The 18,506-nt window shown below is 37.7% G+C and overlaps 2 protein-coding genes across 2 annotated transcripts; both read right to left on the reverse strand.

Moving 5' to 3' along the window:
* Window positions 1–813: 813 nt before the first annotated feature.
* On the reverse strand, window positions 814–5,431 carry LOC127441411 (transmembrane protein 275-like). Its single transcript, XM_051698805.1, has 2 exons — window positions 5,018–5,431; window positions 814–3,885 (listed from the first exon to the last, which is right to left on the reverse strand). Exon 2 carries the CDS (start codon window positions 3,788–3,790, stop codon window positions 3,140–3,142), a length of 651 nt encoding a protein of 216 aa, XP_051554765.1. The 5' UTR covers window positions 3,791–3,885; window positions 5,018–5,431; the 3' UTR covers window positions 814–3,139.
* Window positions 5,432–8,981: 3,550 nt separating this feature from the next.
* kncn (kinocilin) lies at window positions 8,982–18,040 on the reverse strand. The gene is made up of 5 exons (XM_051698357.1): window positions 17,893–18,040; window positions 13,243–13,311; window positions 12,625–12,696; window positions 10,414–10,513; window positions 8,982–9,054 (listed from the first exon to the last, which is right to left on the reverse strand). Exons 1-5 carry the CDS (start codon window positions 18,038–18,040, stop codon window positions 8,982–8,984), a joined length of 462 nt encoding a protein of 153 aa, XP_051554317.1.
* Window positions 18,041–18,506: the final 466 nt, after the last annotated feature.

Below are 18,506 nucleotides of genomic sequence, written 5' to 3' on the forward strand. Positions count from 1 at the left end.
TTTTTTTTTTTTTTTAAAGATGTTTGTTTATCATGGGCCAGACAATTAGAAAATCAGATCTGTGGCCAGTTTTATACTTTTAATCTGCTACCAAACTATCGTCTACCAATATAGTTTATATATAATAATATATAATAAATAATGTTTTATATATACAGTATATATAGTAAGAAAGTCAACACTCAAAAAAATTAAATGTTTTAGCCTATTTTTAGGACGTGTACAGCACATTTTCATTTCATAACAAAATTCCATAAAATTGAATTGTGTAATTTTTAACAAAATAAATGTCATTAAACTTAAAACATTTTGGGTTTTATTTAGTTAAAGGTTACTCTTTTTTTATTACACTGAAATACGTACATTTTGAAATAATTTTTCGAGTCAAATTGAAGCAAATGTATTTGATTTTTTAGAGGTTATGAAGCTTAATGAGATATAAAAGTAAGTCATTTTGTGACAGGAATTTCTATTGTCCATATCCCAGTAACACAATTCATCCCATAGTAGCATAAGTGTCTATGACAAATAAGTGAACAACTCTTTTAAGAGGGCTATCCAAATCACTATAGCACATCTATGTCAGTCAAGTGTTTGGCTCACCCTGTACATGCAATAAGCTTATTTGTCTACTCTGTCCATTTAAAGCAACTTGTATGGGAAGGGTAATGCCCTCTCAAATGACAACTTTTCTCTTTATGTAATACCTTCCAAATAGTGTGTCTTCTAACTGAACTCTACATCAAAGCACACAGTTTCTCATTGTTTAAAATGACAACTATTTGAGCCAGCATTTAAGAATGTTGCTTTTAATGTACAGTATATTCTGTCATGCCAGTTAAACTGTGTACAATTATAATGTCATTATACATTTTACAAAAGCACAATTTAATTTTGTAATGATTTTGTTTTTAGTGCCAACAATACTAATAACAAGTCACCATTCATACGTCATTTTACTCAACATGGCTTATTACCAAAATAATAGTAATCTAAACCTCAACTCATTGCACCTCTCTTCATTCAAATACCACTTAAATACCTTTGAAAGAACGCCAAGAAAAGAAGAAAACAACACAATATCTCTGAATGTACAATAATTATACATGATCAAATGTTCTCAGTGGATATTTGAGTAGCCCTCACTTGTTTGATCCTGAGATCACAGTCATTAAGGCAGCATTCAATTCATTCAGACTGGTACAGCACATGTATAGATGGCAAATAGCAGCATACAAAAACAGGTGGGACATAATCAGTCCATAGAGTCCAACGTTATGTAAAGACAACGTTTCCAGGGTCCACTGTCCAACATCTCCTTTCCCGATATTTCTCACCTGGAATGTTCACACTCTCGAAACAAACAGGTGAACCATTGAGTTTTGGGTTTAATGTTGCTCTTGAATTGTTTAAAAAAACACGGAAATATTGTTGTTTTTTCCATGGCAACAGTGCGCTGTTTGTAAGCGTGCAGTTCTTGTTGCGCTTTACCAAATACTGACCCATATGCCCATTTGATTTACAATAAAGATACTCCAATACATTACACAGATAAAGGTGAACATTAAAAATGTAATCACTACAATGACAGAATTACAGATGCATTGGCACTCAAAAAAAAAAAAAAGAAAACAAAGTACAGAATTATATTATAGGATAAATCAGCCCTTTCTGCTGTTTTGAGGTGATGAATATGATAATAGAGGGGAAACTTGCACTAAACTATCCCTTTAATTTAGTTACTTTTACGAGCTTTATTTTGATAATCTGTATTGTGGCAATGGTTTAAGCTAATTAGATGATGTCCTTTGCTTTTTTTATGAGTGTGCTAGTGATTCTGCCACAGAGTCAAAGAAAGCTGATTTGAGATGACCTCTCTGATAGAATCAACATGACGGAAATTGTTTCACTGTTTGGCTTGAACCATCAGCGCAGGTCAGTGATGGAGGGCATGTTTGAGCTCTTCATTTCAAAGGGCAAAGGAAAACTAGAGGGAAAGGAAGTAAAATAGAGAGAGAGTGACAGTTTGGGGAAAAATACAGTGAGCAGTTGTAAATATGCAATCTTATAATAATATTAAACATAAGACGGAAAGATACATGGGGAGAAAACAGCCTTTGGCAATTACAAGGAAAAGAGAGATATTGGTTTACTTGGCAGCATTATAAACCACAGTGTAAAGGTTTGCGGCTATTTCTTTTACAGATAAATAGGCTGTTGGTTCATTAAATAATGTCACAACTCTCAACAACAACAAAATGCAACAATAGTATGAGTACAGCACAATAACTGGGTCTGCTTAAATGCATATTTGTTGGCAAATCTGGGTTATCGCAAAACTTACCCTAATGCATTTTTCCATGTGGAAATTTAGTTGTTTTTATTCCGCACATCATCGGTACTGCTTAGTAACCTAATTTTCAAGAGTCATGATTTAATAGAAAATGTCAGAGCTTTTACACAGTGTCACGGCTTATTTGCGCATCCGAAAAACACCAAATCCAAAACACTTGGTCATAGAAAGTCATCAAAAAAGGAACACTCGCAGCCAAATGTATTTTTAGCATTGAACTGACTTAAAATACTGACATGTTTAAGAGAAAATATACAACATCTCCATCATGGCTATTGGCAGTTCAGCCATGGTTGAATTCAGATGAATTCTGTTAACATCCTACAGCGTTTTTTTCAGTTTGTGCACTGACATAGAACAGTCCTCCTCAGTGTCTTTCTCTGCTGATTCACTGGTTCTGTTTCTTCGGCTCACCTCCAAAGCCATCTTTACACAACAGCTGATTCTGTCTCTTTTGAGCGCAGTAACTGTGAATGCTCTGAGTAACAGTGGCACAGTATGAATATGTGAAACACACCACAGTAATTCAACTTTCAAGGCTCTCTATCTCTCTCTTCGGATATGGGAGCATAAGAGAATACAAAGCTATTCATATGCTGTCATTTTTATTAGACACACATGGCACGGACCTCACAGGAACGTTTTTCTGTTATTGCACCTCATGGCATATGCCAGCTGTGACAATCAAATGGATTCTCCACACAAACCGCTGTCTTCCCTTCTGCAAACCTATTTACACAATGTTAAACCAGGCCTTTCTCCACAGAGCAACCTAAACCGACAGCCTTAAGTGGCGGCACAGTCAGAGGGCAAAGTGAGCTGGACCACCCCTCCACCCCCTGTAGAAGCCGAAAAGGCTGCCAAAGCTGAATTGGGTCCATTGGAATCCATGGTGAAGAGCTTGCAGGCTCGTGGAGGGACGTACTCTGGGGCAGGAACAGTCGCATTGGTGGCATTGGCCGGAGCCTCTCTCTCTGGACTGGAGGCGTGAGAGGAGCAGGGTGAGTTGGTGGGGCTGAGCTGCACCGCTGTGGTGTCCTGCATCGTGTGCTCACTGGTTTCAATCTCAAATGCTGCACCTCCACCCAACCCACCTGCTCCTCGACCCATGAAGCCCAAACCACCACCTCCCTTGGACCGGCGAGAGCTTTGAGGAGGAGGCAACCGACTGCAGATGCAACAGGCTCCGAAGAAGGAGAACGCCACCAGTAGAAGTATAGGTCCAATGATGATTGGAGGATTGCTGGAGGGCACAAGCGTGCTAAAGGCAAAAGCGCCAACCAAGGTGATGTTGATGCCTGCCAACATAATGCACAATCCACATGCACAGCACAAGGCTGGAGAGGGCAGACCCTGAGGACGGGATTTCCTTTTCTTGCGGCTCTGGGTCTCCTTTTTGGGAACTGACGTGCCAGAACTCTGCTCGCTGCAAACCATATCGGCAAGAGTCACAGTCACAACCCCATCAGCAAACTGGTGAAGAAGAGCATTGCTTCTTCGAGTGATTACTTCACACACAGCAGGGAGGCTACCTGTAGCGCAGAACGGAAATGAATGTCAGAGCCACAAGCGTAGTTTGTAAGAACACAGTTAAGTATATTTCTTGTGCACCAATGCCTCATTAATCAACAGTCACCGCACTCAGAAAAACAGATTTTGTGGCATAATGTAGAGGCTATAGTGAGGCACTTACAATGGAAGTGAATGGGGCCAATTTTTGGAGGGTTTAAAGGCAGAAATGTGAAGCTTATCATTTTATAAAACTACTTTTGATAAAACTTGTGTATTATTTGAGCTGTAAAGTTGTTTAAATCATCGTTTTTGCGGCGGACTACTATTCCAGGTGGATGAACTTCTAGTTATTTGTCACCAGTGTTCATGGCAACAAAGTTGAAAAATTGGATTGTACTGTACACAGAAATGGTTATTAAGCAATTCTGTCGAACTAAAGTCATGTTAGCATGCGTATGTTTTGTGGTAAACTTTTGAAACAGTGAGTATTTTAAGGATTAAAGATTGGCCCCATTCACTTCTATTGCAGGTGCCTCACTGTAACTCAGATTTTTCCTTTTTTTTTTTTTTTTTTTTTTTTTTTGAAGAAGAAGAAGAAGAAGAAGAATAAAAGGAAATAATTTTTTTTGTGGTTGTCACCATTATGCCACAAATGCAGTTTGTGGCTGCTGTAATTGTGCCGGAGATTTTTGTTTTCGAAGGAAACCTTAAAAGACCAAGGTCACATTTTGGGCAGTGTGATAGGCTACTGCAGATAATGTTGACTTTTGTAAGACAAATTGCTTGTTATGTTCCTCAATTGTAAGTCACTTGGATGAAAGACTCTGCTAAATGACTAAATGTCAATGCCTTGAAATACTGGCACAAGAAACCAAGGTAGCTAAACATTTAACAATTTTTTTTTTTTTTTTTTTTTTTTTTTTGTCACCAATTGCTTAAGTGTAAAGGTAATCTGTAAAAATACATATGTAATAGAGGAGCATCCTCGATGCTCCTTTCACCCCTACCGACTGTGAGATATGTGGGTAAAGACAACCATTTAAAAAACATATATGAGCTTTTCTGATGGCACGCTGCCATATGAAAATCTGAAACACATGCAGTGATTTAGAAAGATTATCAACGTGTCTTTAGCCAGCATAAAGGTCTTACCGCTTATTAATCGACGTGCAGAGGAATTACATAGGTTTGATGGAGGTCTCCCGTTTAATAAGAAACATGACGTCTCTGTTAAGTCTAAAACACCGTCTTCAAAAAGACGCTGCGACGATGTACGACGTCTTTCCCGCTGGTTCCGCTGTCATCCGCCACATCTGCCTGACTCATCTTCTCTTCAGAGCTCGTGCTGTAACAACACACACCGATATACGTCGTCGTCCGTCCTGTTCCACATGCTGCGATCAAGTAACAGAACGACAAGATTTCTTTCTAGAAACGATTTAAAGCTGTTATAAAGCAGAAAGTAAAGCACTGGGTTGAGTAATTTTAGGTTTGTCGTGTTGAACAATAGCGTGTTGGCAGTAACAGGTTGCGATGAAGCCTGTATATTGTGGATAAGTGTAGTGCCTCCAGTGAAACACAGGAGTGAATGTGTGCATGTGTTCAGACAGTGTGCAGGGAGGAGGAAGCCTCTCATCATGATTGCCGTGTGGACAGCTCCCAGTGCTGAACGCCGGTTTCTGGTAATAAGCCAAACGACCACTTTAGATAGAGATAACTGAACCCAACAAAGAAAATCTTTACTAAAAAAACGCCATACAGTAGTTTCCAGCAACATAAATAAGTACAAATAAAAAATAAAATAAAAAAGGCCATATTTAAAACTGTAAAAAAAAAAAATTGTGTATACGTAAAATTGTGTGGAATTAGAATGACAGAAAGATTCAAGTGTAAGATCTTCTTACACTGTTTGAAGGAGATCCTATATAAAATTCTGGTTGCACTTCATTTTACAGGACTGTTCTACATTTACGTACTATATCATTATAACATCTGCAGTAATTACTTTATTTACCCATATTAAGTACATGTAGTTACTTAATATTACACAGTACTTTCTTGGGTAAGTACACTGTAAGTATACTGAAAGTACTGTAAAATAAAGTGCCACCTCCATTTTGGTAACACTTTACCATGTTGTATTTGTTAACATTAATTAACAACATTAGTTAACATGAACTAACAACAAACAATACTTTTACACCACTAATTAATCTTGGTTAATGTTAATTTCAACACATACTAATACATTTTTACAATATTTTTATTTTTTTTTAGATATTGACATTTGTTTATGCATTTTGAACTAATGCTGCACAATCGAATTAGCATAAATGAACATTAACCAGGACTGATAATAAATGCTGTTAAAATCCTGTGTATTGTTCATTGTTTGTTCATGATTTATGCATTATCAAATGTTAATGGATAGAAGCTTATTGTAAAGTGTTACCAAAATTATAATGATTTTACAACAGTAACAATACATGAAGTAGACCTAATGTATTTTTACAGGTTACCATTGTAAATGTTTGCATTGGAAGGCATAGCTTTGAAGTGTTTAAACATTTCTGTCTCTTGGATTTTCCCTTTCAAAAATGTAAAATGGTAACAAAAGTTTCCACCGAAAAAACAAACAAAAAAACATAGTTACAAGTTATTGTTATGCTGCTGAAAAATCATAATAAATGTATTTGGGAATTTCCCTCAAACAGTGCAAGAAGTCACCACTTATTTTTTTTTATTATTATTTATTTATTTTTTTTTAACAAAAACTGCAGTAACTCAGTTAGTTTGGCTGAATCTATGGGTACTATAGTAAAAGATGTGTAAGGGTCAGCCGAGTCATATATAGGTACAAATAATAATTTAACAGATACTGTGTTCACAGAACTGCAACTGATGTCTCAGTTATCATATTGAGAATGCATTTTAATCATAGCTTCCACAAAATAGAATATTTCTTGAAAATGATTAGGCAATTGCACTGTGGTAACTATTGTATACTGGTGGAAACTACGGTTACCATGGTAAAGTTTTGTTAAGGCAGCTATACAGATATACAGTGGAATAATAGTTCTGCTGCTCTGATTATTGTGTACTCTCTTTCTTTTTCTCCAGTTATCATGAAGTTATTCTTTACTGCTCAACTGAAATTTCTCTCTGGTGCTGTCCTGTGAGACACTCAGCACAACTGTGCATAATTCAGCCATCAGCCCCTGTCAGAGCTCTTGGCAGCAGAAGACGGTGTCTTTCTACGTCGTCACCATGGAACAGAGACTGCATATACAGCCTTAGTGTGTCACCGATGGTCTGTGTGGGATGTCCATGCTGCGTGTCCGTACGTGAGAGTATGAGTCATTTCTAAATAGTATTGCAAGAAGGCTTCACTAAAGCTATAGTAAACTATATGTCAATGTGCAGGCTTATCAGGACATAACTGAAGTTTTTAATTGAATGTGCTGTCAAGTTCAAATAAAGTGTTTTTTTTTTTTTTTTTTCATTTTTGTATTTATTATTTTACTGTTAGAACTTTCTTACATCTTACTGTCTCCTATACAAAACCATTTTATGAATTATTTTGAGCAATTCAGAAATAAATTCAAAATGCACAGACAAGTGCTAATACAAACCAAATGGAAATGGTGTGAAAAGTCATAAGCACATTGTTGTTCTTGACTTGAAAAAACATATTTTCTTTCAGTGTTGCTTTGGACCTTGAAACAAACCTCTTTGCCTTCAACAAGCCATATCTGAAAGGGATAGTTCACCCAAAAATGAAAATTCTGTAATCATCTTCTCATCCTCATGTCATTCAAAACATGATTGTTGTTTTATTTTTTCATCCAAGGAAAGCAAAAGGAAATATGCGGGTCAATAACGTGATGCTCATTTTTCTGTCCAGAATTTAAATATTAAAAAATTTGCAAAAATATTGCAAATGCAATTCACAAAAGAAAAAAAATAAAATAAAACAGTTACTTGAATACACCTCTTCTATTATGAACATGTTTTCAGTTACTGAGTTCAAAGTCATTTTGATATTTTTGGGGGGGCTTTTTGGCATGAGTAGTGTGTAATAATCTTTTATAATTATTTCTTTAGTGAATAAGTAGTGAAACAATTTTAAAATATGATTAATATTTGAAAAACGTTTGTCCACCAAATCAAATTCACGTGGTGTAACCAACATGTAGGTAACCATTTATTATTATTTTTTTCATACAAAAAAACAAAAAAACAAAAAAAAAAAAACACAGAGAGGACCCTCAACACTGTTTGTGAAAAACAAAAACAACAACAACAACAAACAGTATTTTGTCATATCATTAAATGAAAAGGCACATTTTGTTCAGGTCATTAACCCTGAGAAAACTTCTTAAAATTCTTGACTCAAAATTTCTTAACATATATAACTTGAAAAAATATGTTTTAAAACGTTCTTTAAATTAATAATTAAGTTGAGTACACTCTCATGTATTCAAGGTGCAAGGAAAGTATTTTAATACCTTTTACTTGATGGTTACAACTTACAACACAGTTTTTTAAACCAACATGGGCTCAAGGATTACATTTCAGCGAACTGAACATGTTTTAAACTAGATTTTTACTGTTTTTATCACCTCAGACAACTTGATTTGTCTCTGACACATGTAGAAAAATGCCCAAGTTGCTCTTTACAATAAAAAATGCAACAGGAACACAATAGGAGAGTCACATTTGCACAAATTTAAAGCTAGTGTGGCAGGATACATAACCAGTGAAGTTTGTGTGCATATTTCTTCTCTTCTTCCTTTTTCTCCTTATAAGGTGTTGAGTGTGCTGTACTTGACTGTATGCAATCGAAAGAGTTGTCATGTGTACCATGATTTCAACAGTTGAAAAAATAAAATTGTTCATTAATTCAGTTAAATATATCCTTTTGTGTTTACACATTTCGGAAGACATGAATTGTAATTTTGGGTGAACTACCACTTTAATATTATAACAGACGCCTTGTTTGATTAGGCAGTGAAATGAGAAAGGATTCTGCAATAAGCTGTAAGTAGAGAGCAGCTTTGCTTATTGTGAAAGGAACACTGTTTGCTCTTTAATGAGACGTTGGATCCAGCAATTATTAAGATTCTTGCTCAGAAGAAGGTGACTTGAACTTTCGCCTCCCCAAGATATCTGGAACGTCAGCAGAAGGCCTAGGAGAAGTAATTGAAGAGCTTAAAGAATGGATTAAGTGTCTGAATGTGTTTGAGTGTTAATAAAGCATGTGAGCATATGTGTGTGTGCAATTTTTATTCTCTAAGTTGAATAAGCAGCACCAAGTCTGGTCCTCATGCAACATAAATGACATTATGAGTGAAGGCAGTGGGATAAGTCACCATGACAACCACATCCACAGCAACTTCTTTGTTGGTTTGAGACCAATAAGCTCATAATGGGGAGTGTTCGACACCTTCCCTTTCACAGCAGAAAATGACTTACAGCCTGTAATCTATGTCCAGATTGTATCAAGATGCACATTAAACTCCGAAGCGAAGTCTTTTTCATTCAACAAGTCAAGTCGAACACATTTCCTGAAAATGGACCAATCTTGCCACACTGTAATGGTCCTTATATGAACATAAAATGTCACAGAGAGGGTCAATCAAAATAATGCCTTGGAAGTGATTGGCTCCTGGCATAGAATGAAATGTAAGCTCAATAGGGGAGCAAAAAGCCTTTCTCAAAGCAAGTGGAAATCCCAATCACTCTGTTCCTCCAGTGTGCTACAAAGATGTGGGCTGTTTGGCACCACTGCCCGAGGAATAAAATTACTCTCAGGCCCAAGAGAGACTGCTATATTGAGAGAGGGAATTCATTGTCGCAAATGTAATGAGGGCAGTGTCTGTGTGTATGTGTGTGTATGCAAGTTCAGTTTGTGTCTGTTCCTGCAAAATTATGAGTATGTGAATGACAAAATGACTTACACAGGTCAAAAGCTGCATAGATGAATGCATTTATTCCATATTTTGAGATATTTTTTTTCAAGATTTATGCTGCTAAAAAAGGAATAGTTCACCAAAATTGATAATTCTGTTATAATTTATTCATCCTTTTGTTGTTACAAACCCATATTACTTCTTTTTTTTTCTGTGAAACATAAAAGGATTTATTGTCCAAGCTGCTCTTTTCTATGAAAGTGAATGGTAACCATGGCTGTGAAGCAAGATTTTCAGTGAATAACGACTAATATTTCAGTCTTTTTCTCATACAAAGCTATCGGATGTCTTCAGAAGACTTGGAATATAGTAACCAAGTCATACGGAGTACTTTTTTATCCTTTTTGGAGCTTGACAGGCTCTGGTCCCCATTCCCTTCATTAAATGTAAGAGAGCAGCTCGGACATTCTGCCAAACTTCTTCCCTGGTGTTTCACTGAAGAAAGAAAGTGATACTGGTTTGGAATGACATGAGGGTGAGTAAATGATGACAGAATTTTCTTTTTTCTTTTTTTGTGAACCATCCCTTCAAGCGTGTGCTGTTTTCATGTATTTACACTGAGAATGCATGTCTCACCCATCATCCTGTAAGCCCTCAGCTGCTGTAGAAACTGCCGTCTCCACAAATGTCCCCATCCGACTCTTGGAACGCTCAAGATTCAACTGGCTTTGAGTCCCTGGATAAAGAATGAACAGAGAGAGAGAAACGGAGCAGTGGATGCAGAGACACAGACAAAATCCACCGAAATTACGTCATCCCTCTCATGAGCGCACATCACAGTGATGTACGGAAGCAAACATTTGTAATTAAAAAGTAGATAAGTATTGTTTTGTTTCTAAAAATAATAAATCGTTTGTGTTCAGAAGAACTTTATTTGTCGACTGGAGTCATGTGGATTATTTTGATGCGCCCTAAATATGCATTTTGGACCATCAAAAAATGGAGGACATTCACTTGCATTGTTTAGAGGAGGAGGCCTGAAATGAAATCCTAAAAGTCTTAAATTCTGTTTTGATGAAGAAAGAAACTCCGATACATCTTGGATGGCCTGAGGGTGAGTAAATTATCAGCAAATTTTCATTTTACATAATACAGACAGTGAAAATTTTGTGCATAATCATACTTTTCAAAGCCTTAGGCTCACATTTTCATAGAAAACCTTGTCCTCATTTAAACTTATATAAAATCTGATAAACATATCACCTCTTTTTGCGAAACAACCCAAGAAAGCAATTACAAGAGAGGGGGCATCAAATAAAGTTAAAACATTTTTCCCAGATAATCAAGTCATCTGAGTAAAAATCTCCTTAGACATAAGCTTATAAAAGCTGTGCTTTATGTATAAGGTAGAAATAGACTTAACCGAACAAAGTACAAACTGAAGCAATCGGTGCATACAGGAAGCAGGCCAGTAAGTGGCCGTCAAGAACACACGCTAGTTGTGTGAGGGACACTGGGCTGCTCAGTTGACAATGCCAGATCAGCAGAGTTTGAAGGTTTTCATTGTAATTCCACAGCAGGACAGAGAGTGAGATTTCTGATTGCATAAACATAGTTTCCTGATAGCCTTTCTCATGACTGCAATCATTTCATAATGAAAATTGCCCATGTTAGGTTTCAAAATAAAGCCGTGTTTTAAAGTATTGTTCAACCCTGTTGCTCATTTACTAATCTCTTCTATATACAGATCAGCAGAACTGTCTGCTAATTATTGGTAATGGCCCATATGACATTTTTATCAGTTTCAGTGTTGGTGTAGTTCCTTTGTTTTGGCTTTGTTGGGCAGTATAGTGGAATATATCATATATACTGTATATATGGACTTTTAACTATATATTAAAGCTGAAGTGTTTAATCGCCACAAGCACTACCAAATGGAATTGCAAAAAAAAAAAAAAAAAACTCTTTGCTTCCAAACAGCTTTCTGAATACTGGATGGGCAGCTCAAGCAAGCAGAGAAATATTTAAACTGACATAGAGCAACATTGTTTAAATGTTTTGAGAAAATTATCTTATGAATGGTTTACTTATAATTGTCTCAGCATATTAAGCTGGGATTTGAGAAAGTATTAAAAAAAAAAAAAAAAAATCATCTGTGGCTTGCTGTCGATTACCACTGAAAATAATTTAGGTTTATACTTCAGTTTGTACCTTGTGTACAGAAATGCACTTACAATGGGCGTCTATGGGGCAGCTGTTGCATAAAATGGCTAGATATCATTCAGTAAAAAAAAAAAAAAAAAGTTTTAGCTGTGAGAGAAATTGAACTGCAAACTTTCCATAATGGTAAGGGTGTTAGGTCATACTGAGTGCATATATTTAGTGGCTGACTATGGCTGTTTTCTCTGTTCATAATGATGTCCTCACACAATATTAGATTAGCTTTTTTTGTACAATTTTAAATTGGGGCACAGTGGAGTTGGTGCAACTAACAAACAAAACAATTAGTATTTTGAAAATGAATCTTTTTTGGAAATAAACTTGTTGTTATTACCCATACAACCTGCCATTTCACATGAAGTGAACTAATAGAAAGGCTCCAATTCAATTTGTATTAGCTTGGAACAGAGATCAAGACATTGTCACAGCCCCATGCCCAGGATCTAGCAGGCCAGAGAGAGTGTAAATGAGAAGTACAGGACAACTCTACACTGACTCTGAAAAGCTATTGACACTCTAAAATGGTGTCATAGGAAATCAGTCTAGCATTGTCAGACTAGGGGCAGAGGGGTGTGTGAAAACCTGAGTGGGTTTGGGTGTGCGTATCCATGTGGAACAGCCACATACCTTCTCCTGTTAGTGTGGCTGCAGGCTGTTCGAGGGCTGGATTTGAAGCCATCGGGTGCACTCTGAAGTTACCTGGGAAAATGAGATGTTGTCAGACGGTGTTGTGACGAGTTGCGTGGTTTTTAGTGTTCCATTTGGGACGAAACTACACTTTGAAAACATACACTACATGGCTGAGTGCAAATGATAGTGCATCATTTGGGACAGAGCTCTTGTCTACACTGGACGCGTCCATTGACACTGCAATGGCTTGACACTGTTTACACTGGAAGCCTCGAAGTGAACATTCAAAATGACGTGCAGAAAGCACAGACCAATTAGCTGTGAGCTCAAGTAGACTTCAGCAATGGTTAAATGGGTACATATCCTGTATCCTAATTCATTTTCAATGGAAATCCACTAGTATAAACATTTACTTCACTTCCAGTGCAGACAGCATCATTGTTTATAATGGAAGAACGGTGCAGACAGGGTGTGATGGGGACACCAGCATCAAAACCCAACATATGTTGGTGTCCAGCAATACAGACACTTTAAAAATCTTATGAGTGCTAATAAAAATTGCCCACTTGATTATTTCACTCATACCAGGAGATTGCAAAGGCACTGGGGTCTCACCTATATTGGGCAGTATGTGATGGAAGTTGAACCATGCTCTAATGAACGGGTAGACTGAAATGAGGAGACCTGCAGAGCACACACAGACAGCAACAGATAAGACACAAAGACCATTTCAGATGTGCACTGAATTGCTCACTCTCTACTGTCATTAGGGAAATTCTTGACTCCAGTGTTACTAACTTCACTTTCTTTCCACTCAATGGCTCCCTGAGCAAAGCTGCACACCAGAGCTAAAGACGTGCCTCATGCATATTGCATTATACTGCAAATTTATGAAAAGCAATTTTAGCATCATAATGAGAATGCAGAACGAAACGACCACTTGTGAGCAGTGAATTTCAGCAAAAAGGCTTGTTCCTTTCAAGCAGTCATACACACTGAGAATGATCTCTTTCCGGGTTCTTTTTATGCTAAGTTTAAGATTCGTGCCTTCTACTCTGATTTTACATGCCTTCCAAAAAGAACAGTGAAAATCCTCCTTGTGGTTAATGAAGGCAGGCAGCTGATCTCTATGTGTCTTCTTGTGTTTTGCCATGTTGATGTTTTGAGAGGTGTGGTGCTACTGGGGAGACTGCATAGACTGCTGGGACTGTGCTGGATTTTGATTATGCACCTATTCTTCATGCTGTGAATCTATTCCCATTTGAAAAGGACGAGGCACCTCTGCTGCCTTTGTATTTTGGCCAATTTCTGTTATGAGAGGACACTGCCCAGGCATGATTGTTGCATGCTGAAGGCCTCTTCACCACGTGTCCAGCTTATGTAGCCTCCTTTTTTCTTTCCATTCCTGCAAGCATACTTTTGTGGCTGCTCTTTGTCATTTTCCCCCTCCAATCTTCTTCTTTCTTTCTCTTCTAACTCACCCCAGACTTATGGATCCATCACGGTGGTTCATGCTTTAGAGTGTAACGCTCCAATCGATCTATCTTGTTTGGCAGGAGAGTTGTTCATGCAGCAGTAAAGAGCTCCAAGCTCTACAATAAACAGCATGCCAGCAATATTTCACAAAGCTCTCCTAACCTTACAAACACACAAAGTCCTGAAGAAAAGAGCAGCATTGCTGGTCATCAGCATATGTTGTATTTTGGACTCTGGTCTCCAGCATGAGTTGCTAGTTTGCCCCTCCAAACTTCTTAAAGGGATGGTTCAGCCAAAAATAAAAATTCTCTCATCATTTACTCACCCTTATGCCATCCCAGATGAGTATGACTTTCTTTCATCTGCTGAACTCAAATAAATATTTCAGCCTGGTCTCATGAAATTTACGTAAACATTGCAACGTTTTTGCAAAACTGAAATTACGTTTTTCATTCCAAGTTTGGCTGCAGTTTCAGAGTGAAATGTCCAGTGGAGGGCACCAAAACCAAGCGAAATAAGGTTGTAATCAGACAAGGTTTTTAAGATGAATTTTAGATGGAGGTTTTAATGAGTAAAATGTTCCTCCCTGACCTAAAACTGTACTCCAAACCTAACCAATAGTGTCTGGAAAGATAAATGAGGGTTTAACAAAGCAGACATCCTTACCCTTAACCAACACCTAATCCTAACCGATAGTGTTTTAAAATGCAAATTCAAAATGAAAAACAAAAAACCATTTCTTGAAGCAACCATATCATTCTGTTTTGCTTCTTTGCCACTTTCACTTTTGTGCTGTTTTTGAACCATGGTTGTTGAGCTCTAAGTCCAATGCTCTGTCTGGTGAGCTACCAAGCAAGCTGATAATACAGAAATAAGTGTGTTTATGTAGGTGGGTCTGTAATACAAGTGTTAAAATTTATCGTTTTACAAATTATGCATTAAAGTCAGTATTAAAGTAATCCATACGTCTCCAGTGGTTAAATCAATGTCTTCAGAAGCGATATTATAGGTGTGGGTGAGAATCAGATCTATATTTACAGTAAGTCCTTTTTTACTATAAATTCTCCTCCCTGCTCAGCAGAGCTGTATTAAGTCACGGGCTTTCTTCTGCAGAAGAAAGAAAGGCATACATATCTGGGATTGCATGAGGGTGATGGCATGAGTGTGAGTAAAAAATGAAAGAATTTTCATTTTTGGGTGAACTATCCCTTTAACTGGCCTATCCTCATAGGTATAGTTCACCCAAAAATGAAAATTCTGTCATCATTTACTCACCCTCATTTTGTGGTAACACTTTACATTAATGTCCTCTTTGTCAAGGGTTTACAAAGAGGTTATTAAATGACTAATTAGTCATTTACAAATGCATTATAGATAACTGATATGCAATTATAACAACATGAATAACAAGGGTAAATTTCATTCGGTGAGCATTTTAAATTGTTATAATGTTATAAATGCTTAATAAATACACTTATTCATTCTTCTTAATCAAAAACATGAAATGCATGGGGGCCTGGGTAGCTCAGTGGTAAAATATGGAGAGTGACTCCAGCCAGGTCTCCTAAGCAACCACATTGGCCTGGTTGCTAGGGAGGGTAGAGTCACATGGGGTAAACTCCTCGTGGTCACTATAATGTGGTTCATTCTCGGTGGGGCGCATGGTGAGTTGAGCGTGGTTGCCGCAGTGGATGGCATGAAGCCTCCACAAGTCTCCGTGGCAACACGCTCAACAAGCCACGTGATAAGATGCACGGGTTGACGGTCTCAGATGCGGAGGCAACTGGGATTTGTCCTCCACCACCCGGACTGAGGCGAATCACTATGCAACCACAAGGACTTAAAAGCGAATTGGGCATTCCGAATTGCGCATTCCAAATTGGGGAAAAATTCCTAATTCATGACTTATGTCACATTGCAGCAACAAAATAAATGTATGTGTCCACTTTACATTAAGGTACATTTATATAGGTGATTAATGTTGAGTTAGTGTTATTAAACTTTTATAATATGTGAGGTAAAATGGCTTACTGTTGGCAGGTATTGCATGAAAGTCACCCTTTTTATGCATGATGTAACAACCACATATCAGTTATTTATAATGCATTAGTAAATCACTTATTTGTCATTAATGAACCCCTTTAAAGGGAACATTAATGTAAAGTGTTACCCATGTTGTCACAAACTCATATTAATTCATTTTTCCCATGGAACACAAAAGGAGATGTTAAACAGAATGTTAGCCTCAGTCACCATTCATTTTTATTGTATATTAAAAAGATGCCAAGACACTGAATGGTGACTGAGGTTAAATTTCTGCCTAACATCTTTATTTGTGTTCCAAGTAAGAAATAAAGCCATACAAGTTTGGAACAACATGAGGATGAGTAAATGGTGACAAGCCATCTAGACAAGCACCTAACCAGCACAGACCACCCTGGACCAACATGGAAATTCAGGCTATTTATAGGGAAATAGCTGCAAATTAGACTGATCTTCTGATATGATGGTTGAAGAACACATACCTTCATGTATCAGCAGTATAGACAATAATGGTGCCTGACACACTATCTGCAAGGTTCTGTATAGATACAGTTGGCTTTTCTCCAGCTGTATGGACAAGAGATCAAAGTCTACTGGTGTATAGTGCAGCTCTATTGTGACAGGGTCCTGTGTAGATTACATACCCCGCATCATGAGCTGCTGGCTTGGATTACAGACCTTGATCAAATGGCGGATGTGCCTTTTTTGACTAACCTCAGTAAAGAATGACTGTGGGGGAATACTGCAGGAAACCTCTACAACATACGTCTATTTCATTTATATAATCCCTCCTTGTAACTGGTAGTTTTCATAATGTTGTGAAAAGGCAAAGGATAATGATCTGTGATAGAGGTGTGCTGATATGGAGCAGAGATTAGATGTAGTGTTAAAAATGTATGATATGCAGAAGAGCCATGCACTGTGGAATGGTCAATAATGCAGTCAGGATCCACAAAGGTAACACTACCTGCAAAACCCCTGCAAAACCCTGCAGATCAAAGGGAAATTAATTCACTTTTGCATGCATTTAAGAGAGTTGATATGATTATTGGCCTTTTGGTGTATTTTGTAGCTAGCAAATGCCATGAAAACTATGCAGCCTCAGGTGTTTCTGTCTTTCCATAGAAGATCACATGAATGAATAGACTTATCATTATACATACTGTAGAGCAAATAACTCTTTATATAACTCTTTAATATTCTGTCTATTATACAGGCAGCTGTAAAGGCAAACATACAACCACATATGGGATAAGGTGGACCTAATGTAATAATTTAAAGGGATAGTTCACCCAAAAATGAAAACTTTGTCATCATTTACTCAAACCTGTATCACTTTCTTTCTTCTGTGGAACACAAAATGGAGACAGAATGTTAGGCAGAATTGTACACCCTGTCTAACTGGACGCAAGCGATGTCGCTTGAGGCTGTCTACACTAGACCCATCGATACAGGCTTTCTAAACTGTTTATTTGTCTTGTTGGTATGAGTAGCGCCAGTGTGTGCTCGAGTCTGGTGTAGGCAAGGTGTTAGTCTCAGTCACCATTCACATTCCATGTATTGAAAAAGATGCAATGAAAGTGAATGGTGACTGAGACTAACATTCGGCATTACATTTTTGTGTTCCACAAGATAATCATCCACTGAAAACCTCCTTTTTCTAAAATAAAAAATAAAAGGGGGAATATGCCCCTACAATGTCCATAGAGGTTATGGCCCTGATGAGTGAACAGAAGATGTACATACCAAGCCCTCCTGCCCCCAGGAAGATGCCCCCCACAGCATCTGCATCACAGTCCTTTGACACACCGATGATGATGCAGCCCGCTACAATGCTGAGCAGGGCAGAGCCCACCCGCAGCCCATGGTACTCCCCAATACTGACCGTGTTCATTCAGCAGGTGGAACCCCCACCTGCCCCGTCTGGCCACCACAAACACACGTTTGAAACCACATACACACTGAGTTATCACGAGAATGCACTGATCAGCGTCGCACAAGAGCTGAATGGAACTTTCACTGTTAGTGAGATGGGTTTACAGAGACTATGCTTTCTCCTCAAGGCTCTTCATACATCTTTAATCACTGGTCTCTGGTTACCTTGTTGGATTTGTTCTCTTCCCCTTCAAACTAATTTGGGCTTGATTGAAGCTGACTAATCAATACACTGGGAAGGCCAAGCTGAGCCTAACAGACCCATGCTACTCAAATGTACAGTGGCCCCCAAAACGTATTTAGACACTTAAGTTACATTTAAAAATGCATGAATTTGACTGCATAAGATAGCAAAATATCAACACAAGTGTCATCTGTGAATAATGGATGCAAGACCTTTTCTCAGAACAAACTATTCTGAGCCA

The sequence above is a fragment of the Myxocyprinus asiaticus genome, chromosome 5 (assembly GCF_019703515.2).
Source record: "Myxocyprinus asiaticus isolate MX2 ecotype Aquarium Trade chromosome 5, UBuf_Myxa_2, whole genome shotgun sequence".
NCBI classification, from domain to species: Eukaryota; Metazoa; Chordata; class Actinopteri; order Cypriniformes; family Catostomidae; genus Myxocyprinus; species Myxocyprinus asiaticus.